This window comes from Patella vulgata, chromosome 1, assembly GCF_932274485.2.
Source record: "Patella vulgata chromosome 1, xgPatVulg1.2, whole genome shotgun sequence".
Lineage (NCBI taxonomy): Eukaryota > Metazoa > Mollusca > Gastropoda > Patellidae > Patella > Patella vulgata.
Window position 1 is genome coordinate 82748536 of NC_065879.2, and position 24186 is coordinate 82772721.

At 37.2% G+C, this 24186-nt stretch overlaps 2 protein-coding genes across 2 annotated transcripts; one reads left to right on the forward strand and one right to left on the reverse strand.

The window, feature by feature from the left end:
• The first annotated feature begins 28 nt into the window (after positions 1-28).
• On the forward strand, positions 29-12446 carry LOC126825051 (5'-deoxynucleotidase HDDC2). The gene is made up of 6 exons (XM_050554487.2): positions 29-185; positions 880-1004; positions 3688-3790; positions 4542-4610; positions 6323-6455; positions 8259-12446. The coding sequence occupies exons 1-6, from the start codon at positions 123-125 to the stop codon at positions 8342-8344; spliced, it is 579 nt and encodes a 192-aa protein (XP_050410444.1). The 5' UTR covers positions 29-122; the 3' UTR covers positions 8345-12446.
• LOC126824441 (serine/threonine-protein kinase RIO3) lies at positions 12220-24153 on the reverse strand. Its single transcript, XM_050553674.2, has 12 exons — positions 24014-24153; positions 21980-22227; positions 21244-21404; positions 20452-20571; positions 19796-19902; positions 18935-19078; positions 17814-17941; positions 16991-17176; positions 16095-16254; positions 15324-15494; positions 14261-14365; positions 12220-13547 (listed from the first exon to the last, which is right to left on the reverse strand). Exons 2-12 carry the CDS (start codon positions 22216-22218, stop codon positions 13374-13376), a joined length of 1695 nt encoding a protein of 564 aa, XP_050409631.1. The 5' UTR covers positions 22219-22227; positions 24014-24153; the 3' UTR covers positions 12220-13373.
• Between the last annotated feature and the right edge of the window lie 33 nt (positions 24154-24186).

Below are 24186 nucleotides of genomic sequence, written 5' to 3' on the forward strand. Positions count from 1 at the left end.
GCATAACTCTAAAGTACAAGAGTTGTATAAAATTGATTGATTTGGAACTGACCCTTGTAAGCCTTGTTTGAATTTTGCTCAAGAAGATCTTTCGGTACCAGGTTGCATTAATCTTTACAATAATGGCAGCGAATTCGAGTGTATCGAAACATTTAGAGTTTTTTTCACTGATTGGACAACTAAAGGTTTCATAGATCGATATTTTTTTTTTTATCTTTGCAGCCCGTACACGTTTTGTGAAAATATCTATTACAATTACAAAGCCATCATTAACAATGCCCTGGCAGCCCTGGCAGCTCAATGCAACCGGTTATACCATGGACCTTGTATATAATAGGTCTATGGTTTTACTGAGCTTTTGGAAATTCTGATCAAAAATCAGAACAAAAGGGTCATAATCAGAACTGTTCAATGAATTAATCTAATATTTAATCTCTGCTACGATAACATTCAAATAAAATGGTCAAACTATTATATAATTCTGATTAAAAATCCATTTGTAAATAATGGTAAATTCCTAAGCTTACCCTATCAGAAATATGTAGATTACTTTTGAAATTGTTGGAAAATATGCAGAAATGTTTAGCTTTTATGAGTAGATATTAGGCATTATTAAGTCTCGACAGAGTAGACCTACCCACCCATGAGTATAGCCTTACGGTAGCTATAAACATTGAGATATACTGGTGTGTTTGTATTTAGCTACGCTTGGACGCCTTTCGTTTCACATACATGGCAAGTGGATGACTTATTTAAGGGTGGCTCAAGCACTCAAAAGATGAATCTGAAGCGCTTTTCAAAGAACTCTACGCCTACACAAAGAGAGAAAATATTAAGTAATGGTAAAAAGAATTTTCATCTAACGATTTTGTTTTACAGAGAGTAAGAAGAACAGGATGGGTGAGAAAACATGTCACTGATCCAGAAAGTGTTGCCGATCACATGTATAGAATGGCAGTCATGGCATTTCTAGTTAAACCTGATTCAGGATTAGATAAAGATAAGTAAGTTATAAGGGAGAGAGTGAAATGGGGTTTAACATCCACTCCTCACAGACTATGTCTTTTTGGGACTAACATAAGGTACAATTTGAGGGTTCTTTAGCAGTGGGAGTAAGCTGAAGGACCCAAAGAAAACTCACTTCTCGTTATGTACTAGCATGGGATCGCGTGGCTAAGTGGATAAGACGCTGGCTCGCTAGCCTGGAGGGCGAGTGTTCGATCCCTACATTGGCCGAGAAAGTTCATCCAGATTTTCCGGCGTGGTTCCCCCTTGTCAGTGATGCAGGACGAAGGGCCTGACAAGGACAGCTGTCTAGTCGTTCGGTTGGGACGAAAAACCGAGGTCCCGTGTACACATTGGCGTGCACGTAAAAGATCCCTTGACATTTGGAATTCAATATAAGAGTGCCACTGTCCGGGCAAAATTTCCCTCATAGCACACTGTATGGCGTATGCCCGTCTTCATTAGCCCAGTTCGGAGCAGAACAGTAGGACATTAAACCCCATTTCATTTCATTTCTGGGATCGAAATCATCTCACTTGACTCAATGCAGTTAAACCCGATTCAGGCTTGGATGAAGGTAAGCAGGGAAATGGGGGGGGGGGGGGTGAATGATTAAAGTGTGTGCGTTAGATCAGAAAATTGAACCATATGTTAGTCTCGAAATGACCTAGTTTGTGTTGAGTGGATGTTAAACCCCATCTCTATCTTGATTATATTAGGGGGTGATGACCAAATGGTAAGCGTGTGCGCGTATATTTACACCTATCTCTCTCTCTCTCTCTCTCTCTCTCTCTATTTAGGGAAATGATAGGGGGAATGACAACACTACCTTACAAGAGTAGCAGGGGCTGGACTGGTCAGTAGATCTGCAGAGGCGGATCCAAGGGGGGGCCCTCCCTAATTTTCGACAGTGCCGGTCGGTAAGGGCTCAATTCCAGGCATTGTTCCAGATGAACTGTGAGATCTTCCAAGCTCAGTTCCCTCTGTGGGACAACACAGAAAGTCTTGTCTAGTGGTTCGGATGGGATGGAATTTAAGAACCCATGTCAGTTGGAATTCGATTAAGTGTACTCCGAAACACCTCTGATATATGTTAGTCTCGGAATGACCAATCTTATCCCGGATACAATGGTGTTCTTTAGATTATCTATTAAAATGGAGAAGCTGGAAATTCAGTACATAATGACACAAAAAATTATCTCGAGTTTAAAGGCTCAATACCACTCTTGTTGTAACTGAATAATATGTCCCAATCTTTATTCTGATCAACAAATTGTACTATTTTACAATATTCCAATTAATTGATGATACAAATTTCATCTTAACACACCTAATTTAAAAAATTGGAAAAATTCAACTAAATGATTTGAACAGCCTGACGTAAAGCTTTTCAAATGTGACTTGGATTTAAAAATATTTTTGAAACCTCTGGACAAATAAAATAGTAAAATAGGATTTAATGGATAATTTACACAACAGGTAGGGCACTAAAATCTAGTACTTAGAATAAGGCTATTTTTTATTTTCTGGAGCTGTCAAGCCAGCAAGAGTGTTATTGTCCCTTTAAGAGATATATAACTGGAAATAAACCAGGAATTTTCATACACAGAGATCATTGCTACGAAAGATGAGTTATGAAGCTTTCAAGAAAGCGCAGTGACGAACGCAAAAGGAAAACATGAGTTATCCTTCTATATAACTAACTGAAGAGACGAGTGATAATAGATACACAGAGAATTTCTGCTCACTAATAATTCCTTCGAAGACTGTGTATCTGTTATCACTCGTCACTTCAGTCAGTTATAAAGAAGGATAACTCGTGTTTTCCTTATGCGTTCGTGACTTCCCTTTCTTGAAAGCTCCACAATGCATCTATCGTAGCAATGATCTCTGTGTTAAAATTACATTTGGAACGTGTTTAACCAGTTCTATCACACATGTGATAATGACTGACACCAATATTGTCCTTTAAGAAGCAGATCATTCATGATTTTTTTCCATTGTCATGAATGTATCTGTTTCTTACTCTTAGAATAATAGGGGGGCGGATGGCCGAATGGTTAGCATGTGCGCGCTGTATCATAAGGCCTGTCATTGAGTCAACTGGCTAGTTTCAAATCCCCGGTTGTATGTGACAAGGAGTAGGGTCGCCTGTCCAACCTCGTGGGTTTTCTCCGGATCCTCTGGTTGTTTCCTCCCACTACTAAAGAACCCTACGCGCAAGCAAATTATTGAAATAAAATTAAACCATATGTTAGTCTTGAAATGACCTAGTTTATGTCGAGTGGACTTAAACCCCATTTTTCTCTCTCTCTCTCTCTTAGAATAATAAATAAATGAATAAAATAACCATATTTATATGATATATTTCTAGATGTATAAAGATGAGATATATAACACAATATGATATATTTCTAGGTGTATAAAGATGAGATATATAACACTATATGATATATTTCTAGGTGTATAAAGATGAGATATATAACACAATATGATATATTTCTAGGTGTATAAAGATGAGATATATAACACTATATGATATATTTCTAGGTGTACATAGATGAGATATATAACACAATATGATATATTTCTAGGTGTATAAAGATGAGATATAGAACACTATATGATATATTTCTAGATGTATAAAGATGAGATATATAACACCATATGATATATTTCTAGGTGTATAAAGCTGTGTTTAGTACATGATATGGCTGAATGTATAGTAGGAGATATAACACCTTTTGATGGCGTGGCTAAACAAGATAAACATAAACGAGAGGAGGTAAGTAATCTACCTGTAGTAAATATATAAACGAGAGGAGGTACGTAATCTACCTGTAGTAAGGCCATATATAAACGAGAGGAGGTAAGTAATCTACCTGTACTAAGGCCGCAGCATGTTAATTACCTGTAGTAATTCCATATATAAACAAATAGTCTGGTTCTCAGATACCGCTGTATCCAAGCCTGGAAATAAGGCACCTGTCACAGACAATGTCAGGCACAGATTCAGGCTCCGTCCGACACACAAAACCTCTGGTGCCTGTCATTTTGTCTGGCACTGTTTTGTCTTTTTTATTGATATTATTAATACATGTCCGACACTAAGTTGAAAATGTCAGGTACTATTTCAGGTACATCTAAAACCGTTATTTCCAGGCGTTATCACTGTCACTTAAAAAGTGCTGGATAGACTTGGTTTTATTAAAACGCTTTTAAAGTGTAACACAACCCAGTTCTATGGATAACAATCACTATATTATATACACACAAAGTTTGACAAGAATTCACTGGTCATTCATTATCAAGCATACATTTTACAAATGAGGAAAAAATTGTGACAGTGTTATATATAGGTACATTGAACAATAATAAGAGAAACCATAAGTTAACAATCATGAAACCCTAGCTTGATTGGGTTTTAAAGTGCATTCTACATGTAGTAAAGAGAAAGAAATGACTAAAATCATGTTCTTCAGTGAATGGGTGATAGGTGGAGCATGTTTATTTATATTTATAATGTTTTATTTTAGACAGCAGTAAAGTATATATGTAGTTTAGTTGACAGTTCTGTAGGATCAGAAATCTACGACCTTTGGCAGGTAAGACGACATTTTTGTTACATGATACTAGTAGATTAAATTTTTTGGGGGGGATCACGTGGCTAAGTGGGTAAGACGCTGGCTCGCTAGCCTGGAGGTCGAGTGTTCGATCCCTGCATTGGCCGAGAAAGTTCATCCAGTGATGCAGGATGGAGGGCCTGACAAGGACAGCTGTCTAGTCCTTTGGATGAGACGAAAAACCGAGGTCCCGTGTATACTTTGGAATGCACGTAAAAGATCCCTTGGCAGTTGGAATTCGATATCAGAGTAGGCGATAGTGCCGATGTCCGGGCAAAATTTCCCTCATAGCACACTGTATGGCGTATGCCCGTCTTCATTAGCCCAGCATAGGAGCAGAACAGTACCCCATTTCATTTCATTTCAGATTAAATTTTTATTGTGCAGTTTTCATCATTATCTCAAAATGCAGTTTTATAGTAAATATATTAATCCACTGATTTTGAATCTGTTTCAAAATACAATATTGTGAAAGTCGAATCTCTAAGGGAGCCACGGTGACTCAGTGAGTAAGACATTGGCTCGCTAACCTGGAGGTCCCGTGTTCGATCCCTGCATTGGCCGAGAAAGTTTATCGGAATTTTCCGGCGTGGTTCCCCCTTGTCGACAGTGTAGGATGGAGGGCCTGGCAAGGGACAGTGTATAGTTGTTCGGATGATATGAAAAGCCGAGGTCCTATGTATACATTGGCTTGCATATAAAAGATCCCTTGGCAGTTGGAATTCGATATAATAGTAGGCCGTAGCGCCACTGTCCGGGCAACAGTTCCCCCCCATAGCAGACTGGTTAGCGTATGCCCGTCTTCATTAGCCCAATCGCAGTAGAACAGTAGGGTGTAAAAGGGACAATAACACTCTTGCTGGCTTGACAGCTCCAGTAAATAAATATTAGCCTTATTCTAAGTATTAGATGTTTAAGTGTCCTACCTGTTGTGTAAATTATCCATTACATCCTATTTTACTTGTCCAGAGGCATCGAAAATATTTTTAAATCCAAGTCACATTTGAAAAGGTTTACGTTAGGCTTTTCAAATCATTTAGTTGAATTTTTCCAATTTTTTAAATTAGGTGTGTTAAGATGAAATTTGTATCATCAATTAATTGGAATATTGTAAAATAGTACAATTTGTTGACCAGAATAAAGATTGGGACATATTATTCAGTTACAACAGGAGTGGTATTGAGCCTTTAAACCCAATTTCATTTCATTTGGAATCTCTAAACGGGATTATCAGTCAAACAATGGTTTAATTTACAAATTGAATTAAAAATTTTATAATGTTTCTAGATCCACTGGAGACAATATAAGCAAACCAGTTTCGTCCCACTACTAAAGACCCCTATGTGCAAGTGAATTATTGAAATAAAATTGACCCATATATATTAGTCCCGAAACAAACTAGTTTGTGTCATGTGGATGTTAAACCCCATCTCTCTCTCTCGGGGGGGGGGGGGGGGGGGGGGGGTGGATGGCTGAATGGTTAGCGTGCGCGCGCTGTATCATAAAGTCTGTCATTGAGTCGACCTTGAATCCCTGGTTGTACGTGGCAAGGAGTAGGGTCGCCTATGTAAATAAAATTAAAAACCATATGTTAGTCCCGAAATGACCTAGTTTGTGTCGAGTGGATGTTAAACCCCATCTCTCTCTCTCTCTCTCTCTCTCTCTCTGTTTAAATAAATGTTGTATTATTACAGGAATATGAAACTATGTCTAGTAAAGAAGCCATGTTTGTTAAAGATTTAGATAAATTTGATATGATTCAACAGGCGCATGAATACGAACAACTAGACGGCAAAAGTTTACAGGAATTCTTCGACTCTACAGAAGGTAATATTATGTGGTGTTGCACATCAAAAAGTCTGTCCGTAAACTTAGTATGAGATATTTTCTTATGCAGTCAGCGCATGCTTTTATAGCCCTAAATCCCCCTTTTGGGGGGTTGGGTGGCCGAATGGTTAGCACGTGCGTGCTGTACCATAAAGTCTGTCATTGAGTCAACTGGCGTGGTTTCGAATCCCCGGTTGTACGTGGCAAGGAGTAGGGTCGCCAGTCCAACCTCGTGGGTTTTCAACGGGTCCTCCGGTTTCCTCCCACTGCTAAAGACCCCTACGCGCAAGCGAATTATTGAAATAAAATTAAACCATGTGTTAGTCTCGAAATGACCTAGTTTGTGTCGAGTGGACGTTAAACCCCATTTCTCTCTCTCTCTCTCTCTAAATCCCCCTTTTTGCTTGATTGTCAATCTTTTTTGAAGTTCAATCGAGTATCCCGATACTCATGTCAGAGTTCCAGTGAGTATAAAGATTTTGCCTTTTATTTTCTTAATAACATGACAACCTTCTGGTTTTCTCGGACAACTTAACTGCTGTGGGCAACCTATCTTTAGTTTTCAAATAAAATATAAGTAACTTCCTTCAAGAAGGACTCTTAATTGAATCAATATGTGATAGCAACACTGATATTCCCATAGTTATTCCCGCAGTGGCTCGCTAATCTGGTTGCAAGGGCGGATCCAGAGGGGGGATTTGGGGGGTCGAACCCCCCTGCTCAGCTCCATATTTTTTTTTTTGTAAATCAACAATTTTTATGAGAAAAGATTCTCGGCTTTATCGTCAGATGTGGGACAGGATGGGCACTCAAAGCACAAGATAATGATATAGACATTATGTGATATCACAATTAATGCTTTGCATCCATGAAATTGAATCACAATGTCATTGTATTAATTCATAATAAAAATTGATGTTAAACGAGATGTTGAATTTCTCTGTTTAAAAAGCTCAATGTGTATGTATATACGCCAAAATGACGATAGAGAAAATGCGGGGGTTGGGGGGTGGATACATTGTCTCAGGAACCTGACAAACCCCCTCCTGCAAAAATCCCTTGATCCGCCCCTGGGTTGTCCCGTGGTCCATCCCTGTGTTGGCCAGATTTTCTGGTGTGGTCACTCCTTGTCATTAGTGCATGATGGTAAGCAAGCCGTTTACACATTGACGTGCACGTAAAAGATCCCTTGGCGGTTAGAATTCGATATAAGAGTAAGCCATAGTGCTGCTGTCCGGGCAAAAATTCCCTCATAGTACACTGTATGGCGTATGTCTGTCTTCATTAGCCCAGTCAGTGCAGAACAATGTATATATACTTATACATTTATTAACGGTATGTGGTGGGCTTGTTGGTTTATCTTTAGCTTTCCAGTAAAAGGTGAAATGAAATAGGGTTTAACGTCCTACTGTTCTGCTCCGAACTGGGCTAATGAAGACGGGCATACACCATACAGTGTGCTATGAGGGAATTTTTGCCCGGACAGCAGTACTATGGCTTACTCTTATATCAAATTCTAACCGCCAAGGGATCTGTTATGTGCACACCAATGTGTACACGGGACCTCGCTTTTTCATGCCATACAGTGTGCTATGAGGGAAATTTTGCCCGGGCAGCAGCACTATGGCTTACTCTTGTATCGAATTCCAACCGCCAAAGGATCTTTTACGTGCACACTAATGTGTACATGGGACCTCGTTTTTTCATCCCATCTGAACGACTAGACAGCTGTCCTTGTCAGGCCCTCCGTCCTGCACCACCTTCCCAGTTAGAGAGTAAATTTAATTTATTTTTTTATTACAGGTCAGTTTAACACGGATCAAGTTAAATCTTGGGTGGAAGATTTACAACAAGTTAGAAATAATCCAACCAATAAAGACTCAGGATAATATTTACTGCAGATTTATATTTTATTCATTCCACGTCTGCTGTCAAACCCACTGATATAAAATGGAGACTGTCAGGTGCCAACATATATGGTCACAAATTATTTATGGGAGGGAGATGGTAATGGGTTTTTTGTTTGTTTTTGTTTTGTTTCATTGGTATTAGTGTTGGGTATTGCGACTCCAATCATGATACCATATGTATTGCGATTCAGGTACTACAATACGATTCGTATGACAATTCATAACCAGATCAATATTAATTACAAAGAAAACAACAGGACTGCAGGAATTTTTATTCCTGCCGATATCGAAGAAATAAAACTGTTTTATATCACAATATTGATATGGATCAAAAAAAGGACCCAAACAATTTAAAATAATTGTTTACCTATGGATAATGTTTGACTTGGATAATTCAATCTGATTAAAACACAGATCCAATTGCGTTTCGTTTTTATAATTCAAAATTTCGTTTTACTTGTCTTTACTACACTTGGATCTGGAAGCGTTGTTATCATTGACGTGTTCTGCTTGAAATGAGGGGTCAGCCAATCAAATGGTCTGTCGAATCAAGCGTTTGACCTTTTTTGCGCGGAACTGTGGGTAGACATTAGCGGCAACAGAAATCAAAACAAAGCAAAAGTAGATAAAAATACATGTCGGTCGCTAATTGGTTAATCGAATGACTGAAGTAATCTGGTCAAATGTCGCTTGCTTGGTACCTGATGTCATAGAATGTGAACTCCCACTATAACTTGTTAGATCTACATGTAGTGTAGGCCATCGAAAGTATAAAAAACGAAACGAAATATAGATCTATATTTTAATTAGATTGTGGATAATTAAGAGTGACAGACTAGATACTGAAGTGACAAAAAAAAAACATAAAAAAATAATCGTAAAAAATTGTGCGTCGTGACACAGTGAATCGCGATATATCGATTCAACGATATATCGTGCAACTTTTAGTTGGTTTGCCACAAAATCCAGTGACAATGCCAGGATTTTCCAGTAGGGGGTGGGAGGAATAATGATTTCGGTTATACCTGACAAAATGTCACCCATTTTTTAACTAGTACCAGACATTTTGAACTTTGTGTCAGACAAGAGGGATTCTATGTGGCAGACAAGAGGGAGTCTTCCCGACTTTGTGCCAGACCCTATACATCAAATTATAAATTTTCAAGTCTGGACGTCTGTCCGTTCCCGTTTTGTTCGTGGATCCTGTAGAGGTCACAATTTTTATCCGATTTTGATGAAACTTAAAATATATGTTTACATCCCAAAGTTCTTGGTTCGTTTCAATATCTGACAGTAACTTCCTGGATTATACCCCCTGATTGTACAAAAAAATCACGTTTTTACCTTGTGGATCCACTAGAGGTCACAATTTTTACCCGATTTTGATGAAACTTAAAATATATATTTATATTCCAAAGACCTTGGTTCCTTTTGATATTGCCGCATGTCGGACCGTAACATACTGGATTATGGCCCCTGATTGTCCATCTCTTGCAAAATGTGGGTGTATCTTACATGGCAACTGCTTGTTGTATTTATTTTGGTGCATTTCAGATTTCTAGATAGAAATTGTAAATTAATACATTAAATATTTCCTGTTGGAGATGAAAAAACTGATTTATTTCATTACATTTAAGGATACATTATGGGAGATTAGATAAAGAGCTGTTAGTTCTCACTATAATAGTTAAAAACTAGATAATGTAAAGACAATTAATCCACAATGAACCAAGTATTTAGCAATTGAATTTTGGTCTTAGCCTCGATTATCATTACTAAAGTCATGATAAAAAAAACAACATAGTCTCGATTATCCAATTTTTGATTTAATCAGAAGCAGCAGACCAGGTTCTAATCCAGTAAATGTCGCAGGCTAGCGATGCCATCGAGAGTTGATTATGGTCTGGATAAGTTAATTAATGTCTAATTAATAATTTAGATAACATTTCAGGCCTAATGAAAGACCTACAATTGGCAGGTTTAGCTGTTGCATAACCGACATTGTTTAACCGACATTGAATACAGAAAACCGAACACTTATTCAAATGCTAATGTTCTGTTTTTGTGAGCACTTGTATTAAAAACTGCAGAGGGATTTTAAAACCCTTGCAAAGTACATTATTGTGAAAGATAATCTCCCAACTTAGAGGTCATTTAAATAATTGTACCCAACACTCATATGTCTGCAAAAAATGCCAAATGTTCCAAAATTTTGAATTTACCACATCATTTTAAAGTAGCTAAGTCTCTAATTCAATATCATCCAGAATCTTCAACAGTGAAAACACAAATAATTTGTCAATTCAAATCAACATTGATGTTGTGATCTTAGCGGGAAAAGGTGGGCTTCTGATATCCAATATTTAAGACAAAATAAACATTTTACCATTGGTACATGAATCAAGTACCATAATGTGTTTCAGCGTCATTTGTAACAAGTGACCAGAAAGAACGAGGCTAGACATACAGTATTCCACAACTCCTGTCAAACGGTGACGCCATATCTTATCCAGAGAGCATTTGCAATAAACTGGATTAACCAGATGCTAGAAAATGCCATTCGGTCGAGACTCATGCCATATTTCGCTGGACATAACAGAAACAATTGAATGTAAATCAGTTTATATACAATCAGATTACATTATTATATGCATTGCGACCCATTAGGGCCAATTTCTAGGTCCCAAATATTAGCGATTTAGCTCCTTTAAATACTGAATTTATTTATTTTTGTACTGACACTAAATACACACAAGTAAATGTGCCTCACTAGGTTTACAGATCTCATCTGGTCAGACCCAGAGACATATAAAGAGAGTCTAGCTAAATGTGGCCATCGTCGCCATTTTGTTAGGTAATTTTTAAGTTTTATAGATTAACAGAACAGAAAAAAAAATAAAATAATGAATGTTATAGAGCAGTGGTTCTCAATCTTTTTTGCCAACGGCACACCTTGGAACACATGACAAAATAGCGGCACACCTGGCCTAAATATATATGAAAAATATTTAAATATTACAAAATAAAAACATGGAAGTCATAGACGGCATACAACCGTAGACACAGACTATATAGAATGACTCAAATTAAATAAAGAAAAACACAGCTATGAACTTACTTTATTGCAGTGTTTCGAATTTCATCAGTCAAATAGCTGGCTTCTTTAGTGAGAAATTTTCTTAAGTGTGCCGTTCAAAATTTCGCGGCACACTGGTTGAGAATCACTGATATAGAGGGTCAGAGACAATCTCCCAAGCCGAGTTGTCTTCCCCTGCAGTTGACACTGATGCTGGGTAGTGACGTGTGTGGAAAATTGGTCAGAGGTAGAAATGGTGTAAGAATCTGCATAGCTCCAAGATCAGACCAAAAAGCCATTTTGTTAGCCAACCACAATTGAGACATTAGTAGGCCTGCTTCAATCCAATTGAAAACTTCATTTTCATATGGCTCTAGTCAGACCCAGGGAGAGAAAGAGAAATTGGTTTTAACTCCACTGGGTAAAAACTAGGGCATTTCGGGACTAACATAAGGTTCAGTTTTGTTTCAATAATTCGCTTGCGCGTAGGGGTCTTTAGCATTGGGAAGAAACCAAAAGACCCGTAGAAAACCAACGAGGTGGGACAGGCAACCCTACTCGTCACGTATAACCAGGGAATCGAATCCAGAACAGTTGACTCAACGCACACGTTCTAACCACGTACTAACCATTCGGCCATCCAACACCACAATTTTAATTTTTATGGAAACGCTGTGCTTATATAATAAAACTAGTGATTGTTTCCCATAAAAATTGTGTTTTTTTCAATTGCCACTTTGAGACAAAGTTAACTATTATTGATAAACAACAGCTAAAATCAATGTTTTCCTCTTTTTTTTTATTATCTTTTTATATTACACAATATATCACAGTGGTATAATTCACTTCATCTTTTTATTATTAACAATTCTATCAGTCATAAATTATTTAGCTTTGTGTGTCTTAAACTCTGCATACCATAAACTGTTTAGCTTTTGTGTTTTATACCTTCAAACCATAACAAGCGAGGATCTGGGGTTCTGTCAGGGTGGATAAGATAACAAAGAGGGGTTCTTTAGGGGGATAAGAAAACAGTATTATTGAAATTGTAGCACAAATCTGAAAAATTTCCTTGATTCTGATTTGGGTGAAACTTGTCGTTTATTAGACAATACTACCCCTCTAATTTCAGAATGATTTACACAAACTAATATCGTCTTGGCTCATAATGATCACAGGACATGACAATAACACCCCTCTAAATTCGAAACAGGAAGTGTTTATTTCCTTAATCAAGACAAGTGTAAACAAAGAGGGTGGGGACCCTTCACACTAAATCTTATCATAGAGTTCATCAAGATTTTCCGGCGTGGTGCCCCCTTGTCAGTGGTGCAGGACAGAGGACCTGGCATGTGAAAAAGTATAGTCGTTCAGATGGTCCCAAAAACAAAGGTCCCATGTATATATTACCGTTCACATACAAGATCAAGATTTTCCGGCGTGATGCTCTCTTGTCAGTGGTGCAGGACAGAGGGCTTGGCAAGGGAAAACGTATAGTTGTTCGGATGGGACGAAAAAAACAGTCCTGTGTACATATTGCTGTGCACGTTAAAGATTCCTTGGCAGTTGGAATTCAAAATATGATTAGGTTGTACTGCCGCTGTCCGGGCAAAATTTCCCTCATAGCACACTGTACGCCGTATGCCCGTCTTCATTAGAACAGCGGGACATTAAACCCCATTTCATTTCATTTTCCAAATTAAAGACTTTGTGATCATTTATAAGATCATGGCATAGTTTTTAATTACATGTACATGTGAGATTAAGAATATTATTAAAATGAATTATACATGATTCTATAAACACTTCACCCCTGAGTCTCCCACACCCCCGGAATCCACCGACTAGCTGTACTCTCATCCATGTTATCAACTTATATAATACACCAATATGAGGGTGTATTAAGTTTCAAACGGATTTATTGAGCTGGATTCAGGACTCATCATCTTCCTCTTGATCTGAGTCTGATAATTGAACAGCACCAAGAGCCTTTTCTCTCTGTTTCTGTGATAAATCCCAGTAAAAATCAAAAGCGTATTGTTTTTTGTGGTATCTGTTTTCTAACGCTAAATTAGCTTCACTGGACTCCTTTTCATAACGTCTCATCTGAAATGCCAGAAAAAAATTTTCAATTTTATTTTCATGCAACATTGATGAGCATTCACCAGGGGCCTTTATTCACAAAAGCGTTAAAGATACATTATACAAGAGCTAAATCTGCCCGAAATGTTATATAAACTATTATTTAGACATTTATTAACAAAACAAGACCATAATCAACTCTCGATGGCATCGGATACTTGAGATTTCAACTAGATTAGAACGGATCGCCATTTAAAAATTTAATTTAAAAATGGGAAAGTGAGGCTAAGCCTCGAATATACCAGTGCCCTGGTTACCACAATGCACACATCTTGTCAAAATTACAAACAGTGATAACTTGACTCAAAATAAAGTAATTTGAATGAAATTTTCATTTTGCATTATCTATTTTTGAGCTATTATAGCAAGAATGGTCAGCTCTTTATCTAAATCTTACATAATGTATCTTTAAGAGCTAAATCTGTCTATTACATTAAAATTAAAACATCGCTGATCAGCATGCACATAATTTGATGGAAAACATTTGCCAGGGCGATTGTTTCAGTAATGAAATTCATGTCGAAGACAATGACTTTAACACTTAATGCAAACTCCTTTTTGGAAATGAAATGAAATGGGGTTTAACCTTCTACGATTCTGCTCCGACTGATCTAATGAAGACTGACACCTTTTTTGCCATGAGTAAAAATTATATTTATATATTAAATTAGTTTTACCTGTGACAAGAAATCTACACCATGACCTTTGACATCCCAGGCTGTTATTTCATTGAATAATTCTTCAGGTTGTAAAACATTAACTACTCCAGATTTATCAAAAAACTGAAATAGAGAGAGAGAGATAAGAACAAAGAGAGAGAGAGAGAGAGAAATGGGGTTTAACTCCACTCTACTCAAACTAGGTCATTTTGGGACTAACACATGGTTCAATTTTATTTCAATAATTTGCTTGTGTGGGGGAGTCTTTAGCTGTGGGCAGAAACCGGAGGACTCGGAGAAACCCATGAGGTTGGGAAAGGCAACCCTACTCCTTGGTTCATACAAGCGGGGGAATCGAATAGAAGCATTAAAAGAGAGCAAAATGATGTGAATATCAGTGATGGCTGAAAGACGATTTGGACCAGACTCCCGTGAGGGGACCTCGACATTAAGAGTTCCCCCAATATTTAGAGGGACCACAATATTTAGGACAACCTCCAAAATAAGTTAACAGAAAACAATTGTTTGTGCTTAAAATAAATTTCATATATATGATCCCAGCAAGATTTGAAACAATTTGAAAAACTCTGACCTGTAGAATGATGACAGTAGCAATAACAGAGAGAAATGGGGTTTAATATCCAATTGACACAAACTAGGTCATTTTGCGATGAACATATGGTTCAATTTTATTTAAATGATTTGCTTGCGCATATGGGTCATAAGAATAGTGGGAGGAGAGGGAGATAAATGGGGTTTAACGTCCAATCGACACAAACTAGGTCATTTCAGGACTAACACATGGTTCAATTTTATTTCAATAATTCGCTTGCACATAGGGATCTTTAGCTGTGGGAGGAAACCGGAGGACCCGGAGAAAACCCACGAGGTTGGACAGGCGACCCTACTCCTCGTTGCATACAACTGAGGAATTGAAACTACACCAGTTGACTCAATGACAGACCTTATGATACAAAGCGTGAATGTGCTAACCATTCGGTCACTCCCCCCTCCCCCACAGAGTGGGAGGAACAGGAGCGATAACTCTGGAATAATAATAATAATAACCTGTTGAACTTACCTTACATATATTTTGACAATCTCTGAATAAAAATTCAAAAGCTTTAGGATGTGTTAAATCTACTGCTTGACTGACATCTATAACCCACACCTTCCCATCATGCCACAGTAGATTAAACTCGGATAAATCGGCATGAACTAAACAACATTCATCTTGAAACTTCTTCATAATCTAAAAAAATCAAGATAAGATTATAATCAAGCATTGCCAGGCAACAAAACAGTTTAAAATTAAAGTGTGAATTTCAATAAGTTGTATCCTTATGGTGTTTAACGTTCTACTGTTCTGCACCTACTAGGCTAATGAAGACGGACATATGCCATACAGTGTGTTATGAGGAAAATTTTGCCCAGACAGCTTCCCTACAGCCTACTCTTATATCGAATTCCAACTGCCACGGTTTCTTTTATGTGCATGCCAATGTGTACTGACTTCGTTTTTTGCCCCATCCAAACGACTATACATTTTCCCGTGCAAAGTTGGACAGACAACCAACTCCTCGTCATGTACAAGCACGGAACAGAAACAGATTAAAGGCAACACCAGTCATATAATCTTTATGTTTATAATTGCTATCCCCTTTGCAAGTTTCCCTATTTAATCAGCATAATTACTAATTTTCGTTAATCTAAAATTGAAAGAAGCCATAACAATGGAGAACGTCTGTGATTTAGCCCGTCATGTGACTTTTTTTTTTTTTTGAAGAACTCACAACATGATTCAGCATTACATCTATTAGAGGAAGCATTGATTGTAAATATTTGTACTAACTGTAATAGTCTGTTCGTAGGCATCTTGTAAATCTTCTGTATTAAAACGGACATCTTTTAATTTAGGTGCTGGTTGACCATTCTCTCCTATAAACGTCATAACTAATACATGTTTCTTTAATGCTACGACTCTTGGGCTCGGCATATCAAACTTTCTCATTCTAATAATAGATAATATTAAATCATTCTTAAATATATAATATTTAGTCATTCTTAAAAATATAATATTCTTAAATATATAATATTTAGTCATTCTTAAATATATAATATTGAATCATTCTTAAATATATAATATTGAATCATTCTTAAATATATAATGTTGAACCATTCTTAAATATATAATATTGAAACATTCTTAAATATATAATATTGAATCATTCTTAAATATATAATGTTGAACCATTCTTAAATATATAATATTGAAACATTCTTAAATATATAATATTGAATCATTCTAAAAATAGAGATATTGTAATGCAATGGAGTCGAAGAGGGTTTAATATCTCATCAACACTTCAGAGATTTTGGGACTAACAACTGGTATTTTTAATCTTTATGGTTATATGTGCAATGCAAGGTAGGAGAATTTTGCCCTTTCAGTGGCATTTCTGACTAATCCATTCCAATTGTTATGGGACCTTTTATTTGAGTGCCAATTTTAAAATTTTCATTTTGTCTTAAATATTGGACATCCGAAGCCCATCTTTTCACAGTAAGACAACAACATCAATGTTGATTTAAATTGACCAATAAGTTGTGCTTGCAATGTCTACATGGTTGGACCTTAGTTTTTTGTCCCATGCAAAGGACTACACACTTTTCCTTGTCAGGGAAACTTCCGTCCTGCACCACTGAAAACATGACAGAATGAAGTTCAAAGTAATAATGACACCACACCTGTTCAGGTTAGCTGTTTCTTTTTCTGCCCAAATTCGTATCGTCTTTCTAGGATTTTGTTTTTTAAAATCATCTTTGGAGAATCGGTGGTCACCTTTAATATAATCTTGACGATTTTTAAATTCATTTAAAGTTGTTTTAAAAATCTTAATGGCACATTCTGATGGCATGTCTGCTTCTTCTAATCTAGAAAAAAAAATCATAAATTGGTTTATGGTTTATTTTTCAATACTAATCACAATTTAATACAAAATAAAATTTAATGGGGTTTAACGTTTTACTGTTGTGCTCTAACTGGGATAATGAAGACAGGCATACGCCATACAGTGTGCTATGAGGGAAATTTTGCCCGGACAGCAGCACTACACAATTTGAAAGGGATATATGAAGTTTAGACAATTTATTTTCCAGATTTAATAGAATTACAAATTAAAAACACTGACTGTTATTTAAAAAAAACCTTAAAATCACTTGCAGGTAGTAACATTCTGAAAGTTGAATCTCTAAAAGGAATATCAGTCTAAAAAGTGTGCAATGGGAGAATTTGGGCCAAAAAGTTTTATTTTCGTACCTATCAAAATAGATGAACCTGTTGAAGAGTTATAAAGGTTTCCCTGACTCCCACTATCTCAGAGAAAAAAACACGGCCATTTTTAAAGATGTCGACCAAACTGACATTTGGCTAAGTGACCGTGAAGTCCATCAACCAATTTGAGACACGTTAGACATCAAGCTAACTGAAAATCGTTGTTAGATTTAAAAATCTACTAATCAAATTGCTAATGAAAGTGTGTCTGCTGTATGTACTATAAAGTAAACTTACTTTCCACCATAAGCATGAAATACAGCAGCCTCTTTCCCACCACTTATAGCCCCTGTTATACTTTCTAATACCTCAGCATTTACTAGTTTAAATAATAATATTCTTGTACGTGGATCAACGGCATGTTCCTGTAATAAAATATAATAACTCATAGTTTACATCATGTTCCTGTAATAAAATATAACAACTCATAGTCTACATCATGTTCCTGTAATAAAATATAATAACTCATAGTTTACATCATGTTCCTGTAATAAAATATAATAACTCATAGTCTACATCATGTTCCTGTAATAAAATATAATAACTCATAGTCTACATCATGTTCCTGTAATAAAATATAATAACTCATAGTCTACATCATGTTCCTGTAATAAAATATAATCTGACAAAACTCATCGTCTATAGTCTATTACTTTCAAAATTGTGCCAAATAAACTCCTTATTATAAGTACATAAGATAGCCAAGGAACGTGTAGAAATACGCACACATAGCAGCCATGTCTCAACAACAGCTTATCCAAAAGTCCAAATTTGATATTTTGTCAAAGGGGGGAAACTGTGAATTTGAAGGACAGATTGGGTGAGGACTATATTATGAACAAACTAGGTGTGGGTATAAGAATCCCTGGAACTTTACAGGTAAGGCTGGATATTATTAATGTTGTCGGTGCAGGAAGGATGAAATCCTCCAAGATTGAGTAGAAAATTAATAGAATAGATATTGTCTTTAATATACAAATGAAGATCAAACTGCCCTGAATAACCAATGTTAAGCTGTCATGAAACCCTCCCTGTGAACCTCTTCCGCCTATACATTGTGCTAGGAGGAAAATTTTGCTCAGACAGCCGCACTACAGCCTAATCTAACCTCGAATTACAATTGTCGTTGGCTCTTTTACGTGCACACCAATGTGTACACAGGACATCAAATTTTCGTTTCATCCGAACAACTGGACGCTATCAGTTGTCAGGCCCTTCCTCCTGCACCACTGACAAGGGGGAACCACACCACAAAAGCCCCACAACTTTTCTTGGCCAACGCCGGGATCACCTCCAATTTAGCAAGCCAACTGTTCCACCTGCACGATTAAGAATAATCTACTCTATATTTTACTTACCGCTGTAGCATTTTCTTGTTTTTCATGAAGTCTGTTGAATTGTTTATTGCCGGTTCGTGAATAATGCCGTAGTTTATTAAATACATGATTGGGTAATCTTAAATCCATTTTCTCAGCATCTCCAGATAAAAAATCAGGGGGAAACTAAAATAACAAAAATACATATTAGTCTGATAGAGAGAGAGAGAGAGAGATAGAGAGAGAGTTTTACTTGACTGAGCTTTCCGAAATTGAAATCTCTCACTCCCAAAAATAGTGACAATTGATTTCTCTCACTCCCAATGATAGTGACAATCGAACGTAAAGTGGATTTCAGGCTACAACTGCATCAGAAAACATCTCAACCAGTCATGACACAACTGCGTAAGAAAATATTGTGTTTAATCACGTCACGATTTTTCTCACTCAACCGCAGTTGTAGGGAGTGACAGAACTGAATTACTGAATTCCATGTCACTCTATTGCCATTCTGTAAATTCAGGATGTTCCTGACAGGTTAATTATAAGCCCATCATGTGCATAAATGTTTAAATAATAATTAACATAAGATTTGAAGATAGAAACAGATCTGAAATGGTGAGATTTAGATCTTGCATAATGCATCTTGAAGTAATATATTTATACTGCCAGACGATGGCGAAATTCCTGACTGATAAATTTTTCTGTATGAAATGTCTTTCCCAATCCTCCCGATCTCCTTCCCAACCTTCCCGATCTCCTCCCCAACCAGCCCAATCTCTTCCCTAACCAACCCAATCTCCTCCCTATTCAGCCCAATCTCCTTCCCAACCACCCTGAAAATAGGCAACACAGCTAATACTCACAAACAATTAAGTTAGATTTTAAAATTAAACACCTCACCTGCATGATTTTCTCTGCGTTTTTACGTCCACATAATACAGCATCATGTTTAGACATGACATCCTTTCCATGTCCTGTTAATCCACCTTTATTAAACTGATATTTACCTAAAATATACAAATTTTTATTGACCTTTAAAGGGTAGGGTTCAACTATTATATTTAAAACTCAAAGGTACATTCAAACCAAATGAAAGAGAGAGAGAGAGAGAGAGAAATGGGGTTTAACGTCCACTCGACACAAACCCGGTCAATTAGGGACTAACATACGGTTCTGTTTTATTTCAATAATTCGCTTGCTCGTAGGGGTCTTTAGCAGTGGGGGGAAACCGTAGGACGCTCAAAACATATGAAACAGACATGAGACAGGGTATGAAATGGGGTTTAACTTGTTTTTCTGCACTGACTGGGCTAATCAAGACGGGCTCATGCCATAAGTATTTTAATTCCAACTGACAAGGGATCTTTTACGTACACGCCAATGTGTACAATGGACCTCGTTTTTTCGCCCCTTCCAAACGATTTACACACTGTTCCTTGCCAGGTCCTACATCAATGACAAGGAGAAACTTGGAAATTTTCTTGGACAACACCGGGATCGAACCACAATTAGATTAATTAATATTAGATTGATGTAAAAATAAAATTTCCACGTACGCCATTGTGACTTGTGTTCTACAACTTCTGGTAGAGCATCATCACTATCCTCCTCCTCCTCCTCATCTTCTTCTTCTTTAGGAATATGGGATACTTTAAAGTTCTCAAGTGATATCGAAACTGATGAAAGATAAAAAAGAAATAACATTCAAGTTAACTCTTTAGCACTTGGTACCAGAGGTGGAAACAAGCCGCCACACGTCGAGACTGAGTCCCAAGCCGCTGACTTTAGTCGAGAGTTCAGTCAAGTCCCAAGTCTTCACAAAGCCTGAGTTCATCAAATGAGTCAGCAATTTATGGTGAATATAAGGTAAGTTAGTGTTATGCCCCCTCGCCGTTACAAGAGTCCTAAGCTCTTTCAAGTCGTGGGCTGTCATGACTACTGAGTCTTGTGTCGCAAAAAATATGTACATGTACATGTAAATATTGAGGTAAATTAGAGTAGAATGATAAATTAATATCGGTACATCCCTGGAGAGACTGAAATATATTACAATTATACACAGGCCTGTAGAGTGTAGACACTAGAAGGGGATGGCCTAATGCCTGTGTTACCCCTCCCAATTTTAAGCATATATGTAGTATCAAAATAATCAATAAATCCTAAAGATTTTCCCTACGAATACTAACCAGAGTGCTTTAAGACCCCCGGCTGCCTTTTCGAAACCTACAGTTTGCCACTACCCGGGCCGTAAAACATTCAAAAATTTTGAAGCAAAAGCCCTAGTATGAATACCAATGTTTTTTCTGTCTATCTTGTTTTTTCGTTAATGTAAATTAACTTTTATTTACCTTTACTCTGACTGTTAAACTTTTGGGCTTCTTTTTCTAACATTGTATTATGTTCTCTGTCAAACTGTAGTTGTAACATCTGAGCTATTTTCATATCATCACACGTTTCTGGTGTTTCACCAGCTATCGCTAATATAGCATTAATATCTTCTTCTGTTTCACTATTATATCAAATATACATAAATTATTAATATAGAAGTTTTACTGTTTAAATATACAATTTGTTGTATTATATTTTAATTTAAACGTGGACGTCAGACAGACTGACAGAAGTGGGGGGGGAGGCGGTGAAGACAATATATAACCACATTTCCATGTTGATGCACGCTATACAATTGATACATAAGACACATGGAATAGACAATATACCACCACTTCCATCTCCAGCAGGCCGGTCACCTGTCTTACCGTTGTGGTTTTGAACCCAAGTGTGAGCGTATGTAGCTTGGAGATAGTAGTGCCTACTCAACTTTGTGGGTTTACTCTGTGTAGTTTGGTTTCCTCCCACAAGAATGACCTCCATGCATGCACTAAATATAATAATACTTGTCTGCGATATCACCCTCAGTGGAAGCAGAGGTTAAACCCTAAGAACAACAATACCGGTAACATGGAATAGAATTACTTTTTACTACTGAGTAATGTTTCTTTAGTCTTTATTATCAAGTACTGATACATTTAGTTAATCTAATGACTTTTAAAAATATATTAATAATAATATTATAATATAATTTACCATGGCAAGGTTTCAGGCTGGATAATCTGTGGTTCAGCTGGAGCTATTTTTTCCAGTCTTTTAGCTAATTTACTTTCCTGTTGCTTCTGTAGGTGTGAGGCGAGTTCTTCACTCATGACATCATTAAGAGAACAGGTCTCAACTTTCTTCTGTTGTCCCCAGGGTGATTTGGGCATTGACCAGGCATTAACTGGTTTAGTTTCTTGTGGCATGACTATACAAGGAGCTGGTGAATCCATTTTATAATTCTAAAAAGACAAATTTAAGATATTATGTTCATTGTGAGAAAGGATTTTCTTGTTTGGGGAGCTGCGGTGGCTCAGTGAGTAAGACATTGGCGCGCTAACCAAGGGATGTAACTCATGTATTACACAGAATCGCTTGCTTGGAGTTGGAAATAGTATTTTGAGGGGCATTTTAACACAAAAACATAACAGTTTTAAATTAAAAATAACAATTTGGGTATGGAGAATGGTATCGGTATAAGTAGAAATAATGGTGGATTTAGTCGGATTCGGCTAAATCGTGCCATCGCAACGTTTCAACAAAATGTAGGCCAGTTCTCTGATCGTTTTCACAAAGCGAGGCTGTTAGATAAAACAGTGATTGTATTCTATATAAAGGGTCATTGTATTTTAGTGTGTCCTACTGGTAAATCCATACATGACACAGCTACATGTAGTACTAAAGTCGAGGCTATAGCTTAAAGTAGCTAAGTCTCTAACACAATATCGTCCAAAGTCTTACACGTTTAAAACGTGAATTATTTATCAATTCAAATCAACATTGATGTTGTGATCTTACCAGCAAAAGGTAGACTTCTGATATCCAATATTTAAGACAAAAGAAACATTTTACCATTGGTACACGAATCGTGTACCATAGTGGGTTTTGGGGTCATTTGTAACAAGTGACCAGAAAGAACCTTGCTAGACATATTCCACAACTCCTGTCAAACGGTGACGCCATATCTTATCTAGAGAGCATGCGCAATAGACTGGAATAACCAGACGCTAGAAATTGACATTCGGTTGCCGTATTTCGCTGGACATAACTGATTTGAAATTAGAGTCAAAATGGAACCAAATGAATGTAAATCAGTTTATATACAATCAGACAACATTATTGTATACGTTGCGACCCAATTGGGTCAATTTCTAGGTCCCAAATATTAGCGATTTAGCTCCTTTAAATAGAGGACCCCGTAAATGCGATATAATTATTATAGCCTATAATAAGTCACCGAATCCATTCCCTTGATTTGAGTCAAATGGTTTCGATTCCCCGGTTGTAGGCCTACATGACGAAGAATAGGGTCGCCTGTCCTACCTCATGGGTTCTCTCTGTGCCCTCCTCCCACAGCTAAAGACCCCTACGCGCAAGCAAATTATTGAAATGGGATTGACCGAACTATATATTTGTCCCGAAATGGCCTAGTTTGTGTCAGTGGACCACAGGAGTCTGACCTTCTATCCGTATATATATGCATACACCATGTCGACCAGACAATATATAATAAAAAAACAATATATTGTCTGGTTGGACATGGTGTATGCATATATGTACGGATAAAAGGTCAGACTCCTGTGAGTGGACGTTAAACCCCATTTCTAGCTCCCCCCTATTTGTCTTGTTTTGTTTGGGGGGTTGAATGGCTGAATGGTTAGCATGCTCGCGTCTGTCATTGAGTCGACTGGCGTGGTTTCGAATCCCTGGTTGTACGTGTCAAGGAGTAGGGTCGCCTGTCCAACTTCGTGGGTTTTCTCCGGGTCCTCCGGTTTCCTCCCACTGCTAAAGACCCCTATGCGCAAGCAAATTATTGAAATAAAATTAAACCATATGTTAGTCCCGAAATGACCTAGTTTGTGTCGAGTGGACGTTAACCCCATTTCTCTCTCTCTCTCTCTCTCTTGTTTTGTTTAGGCCTATTCATGTTTTACGTGTACGTTTAAAGAGCAATCCTGTTCCTGTTGACTGTTGTAAGGCAAGCCTAACTAGGCCTATAGTATAATCCTACTAATTGTTTTATCCTACCTGACAAGCTTCTTCCCTCGTTTCTTATAGATTTATAACTGACGTACAGTCAATCTGCTTTATATAAATAAATACAATACAGTGTTTCCACCTGCTTGTGCAATTTTCATGTCGAACAAATTCTATTTTTAACTTTGTTATGAAATCGGAAGTAGATTTAAAAGTATGGATGC

Coding starts and splice junctions, on each gene's coding strand:
- LOC126825051 (XM_050554487.2), top strand. CDS start 123: ATGGCAGCGAATTCGAGTGTATCGAAACATTTAGAGTTTTTTTCACTG. Junction 186..879: donor CACTGATTGGACAACTAAAG/GTTTCATAGATC, acceptor TTTGTTTTACAG/AGAGTAAGAAGAACAGGATG. Junction 4,611..6,322: donor AAATCTACGACCTTTGGCAG/GTAAGACGACAT, acceptor GTATTATTACAG/GAATATGAAACTATGTCTAG.
- LOC126824441 (XM_050553674.2), bottom strand. CDS start 22,218: ATGGATTCACCAGCTCCTTGTATAGTCATGCCACAAGAAACTAAACCA. Junction 21,405..21,979: donor CAGCCTGAAACCTTGCCATG/GTAAATTATATT, acceptor TTGATATAATAG/TGAAACAGAAGAAGATATTA. Junction 15,495..16,094: donor CCTACGAACAGACTATTACA/GTTAGTACAAAT, acceptor TGATTTTTTTAG/ATTATGAAGAAGTTTCAAGA.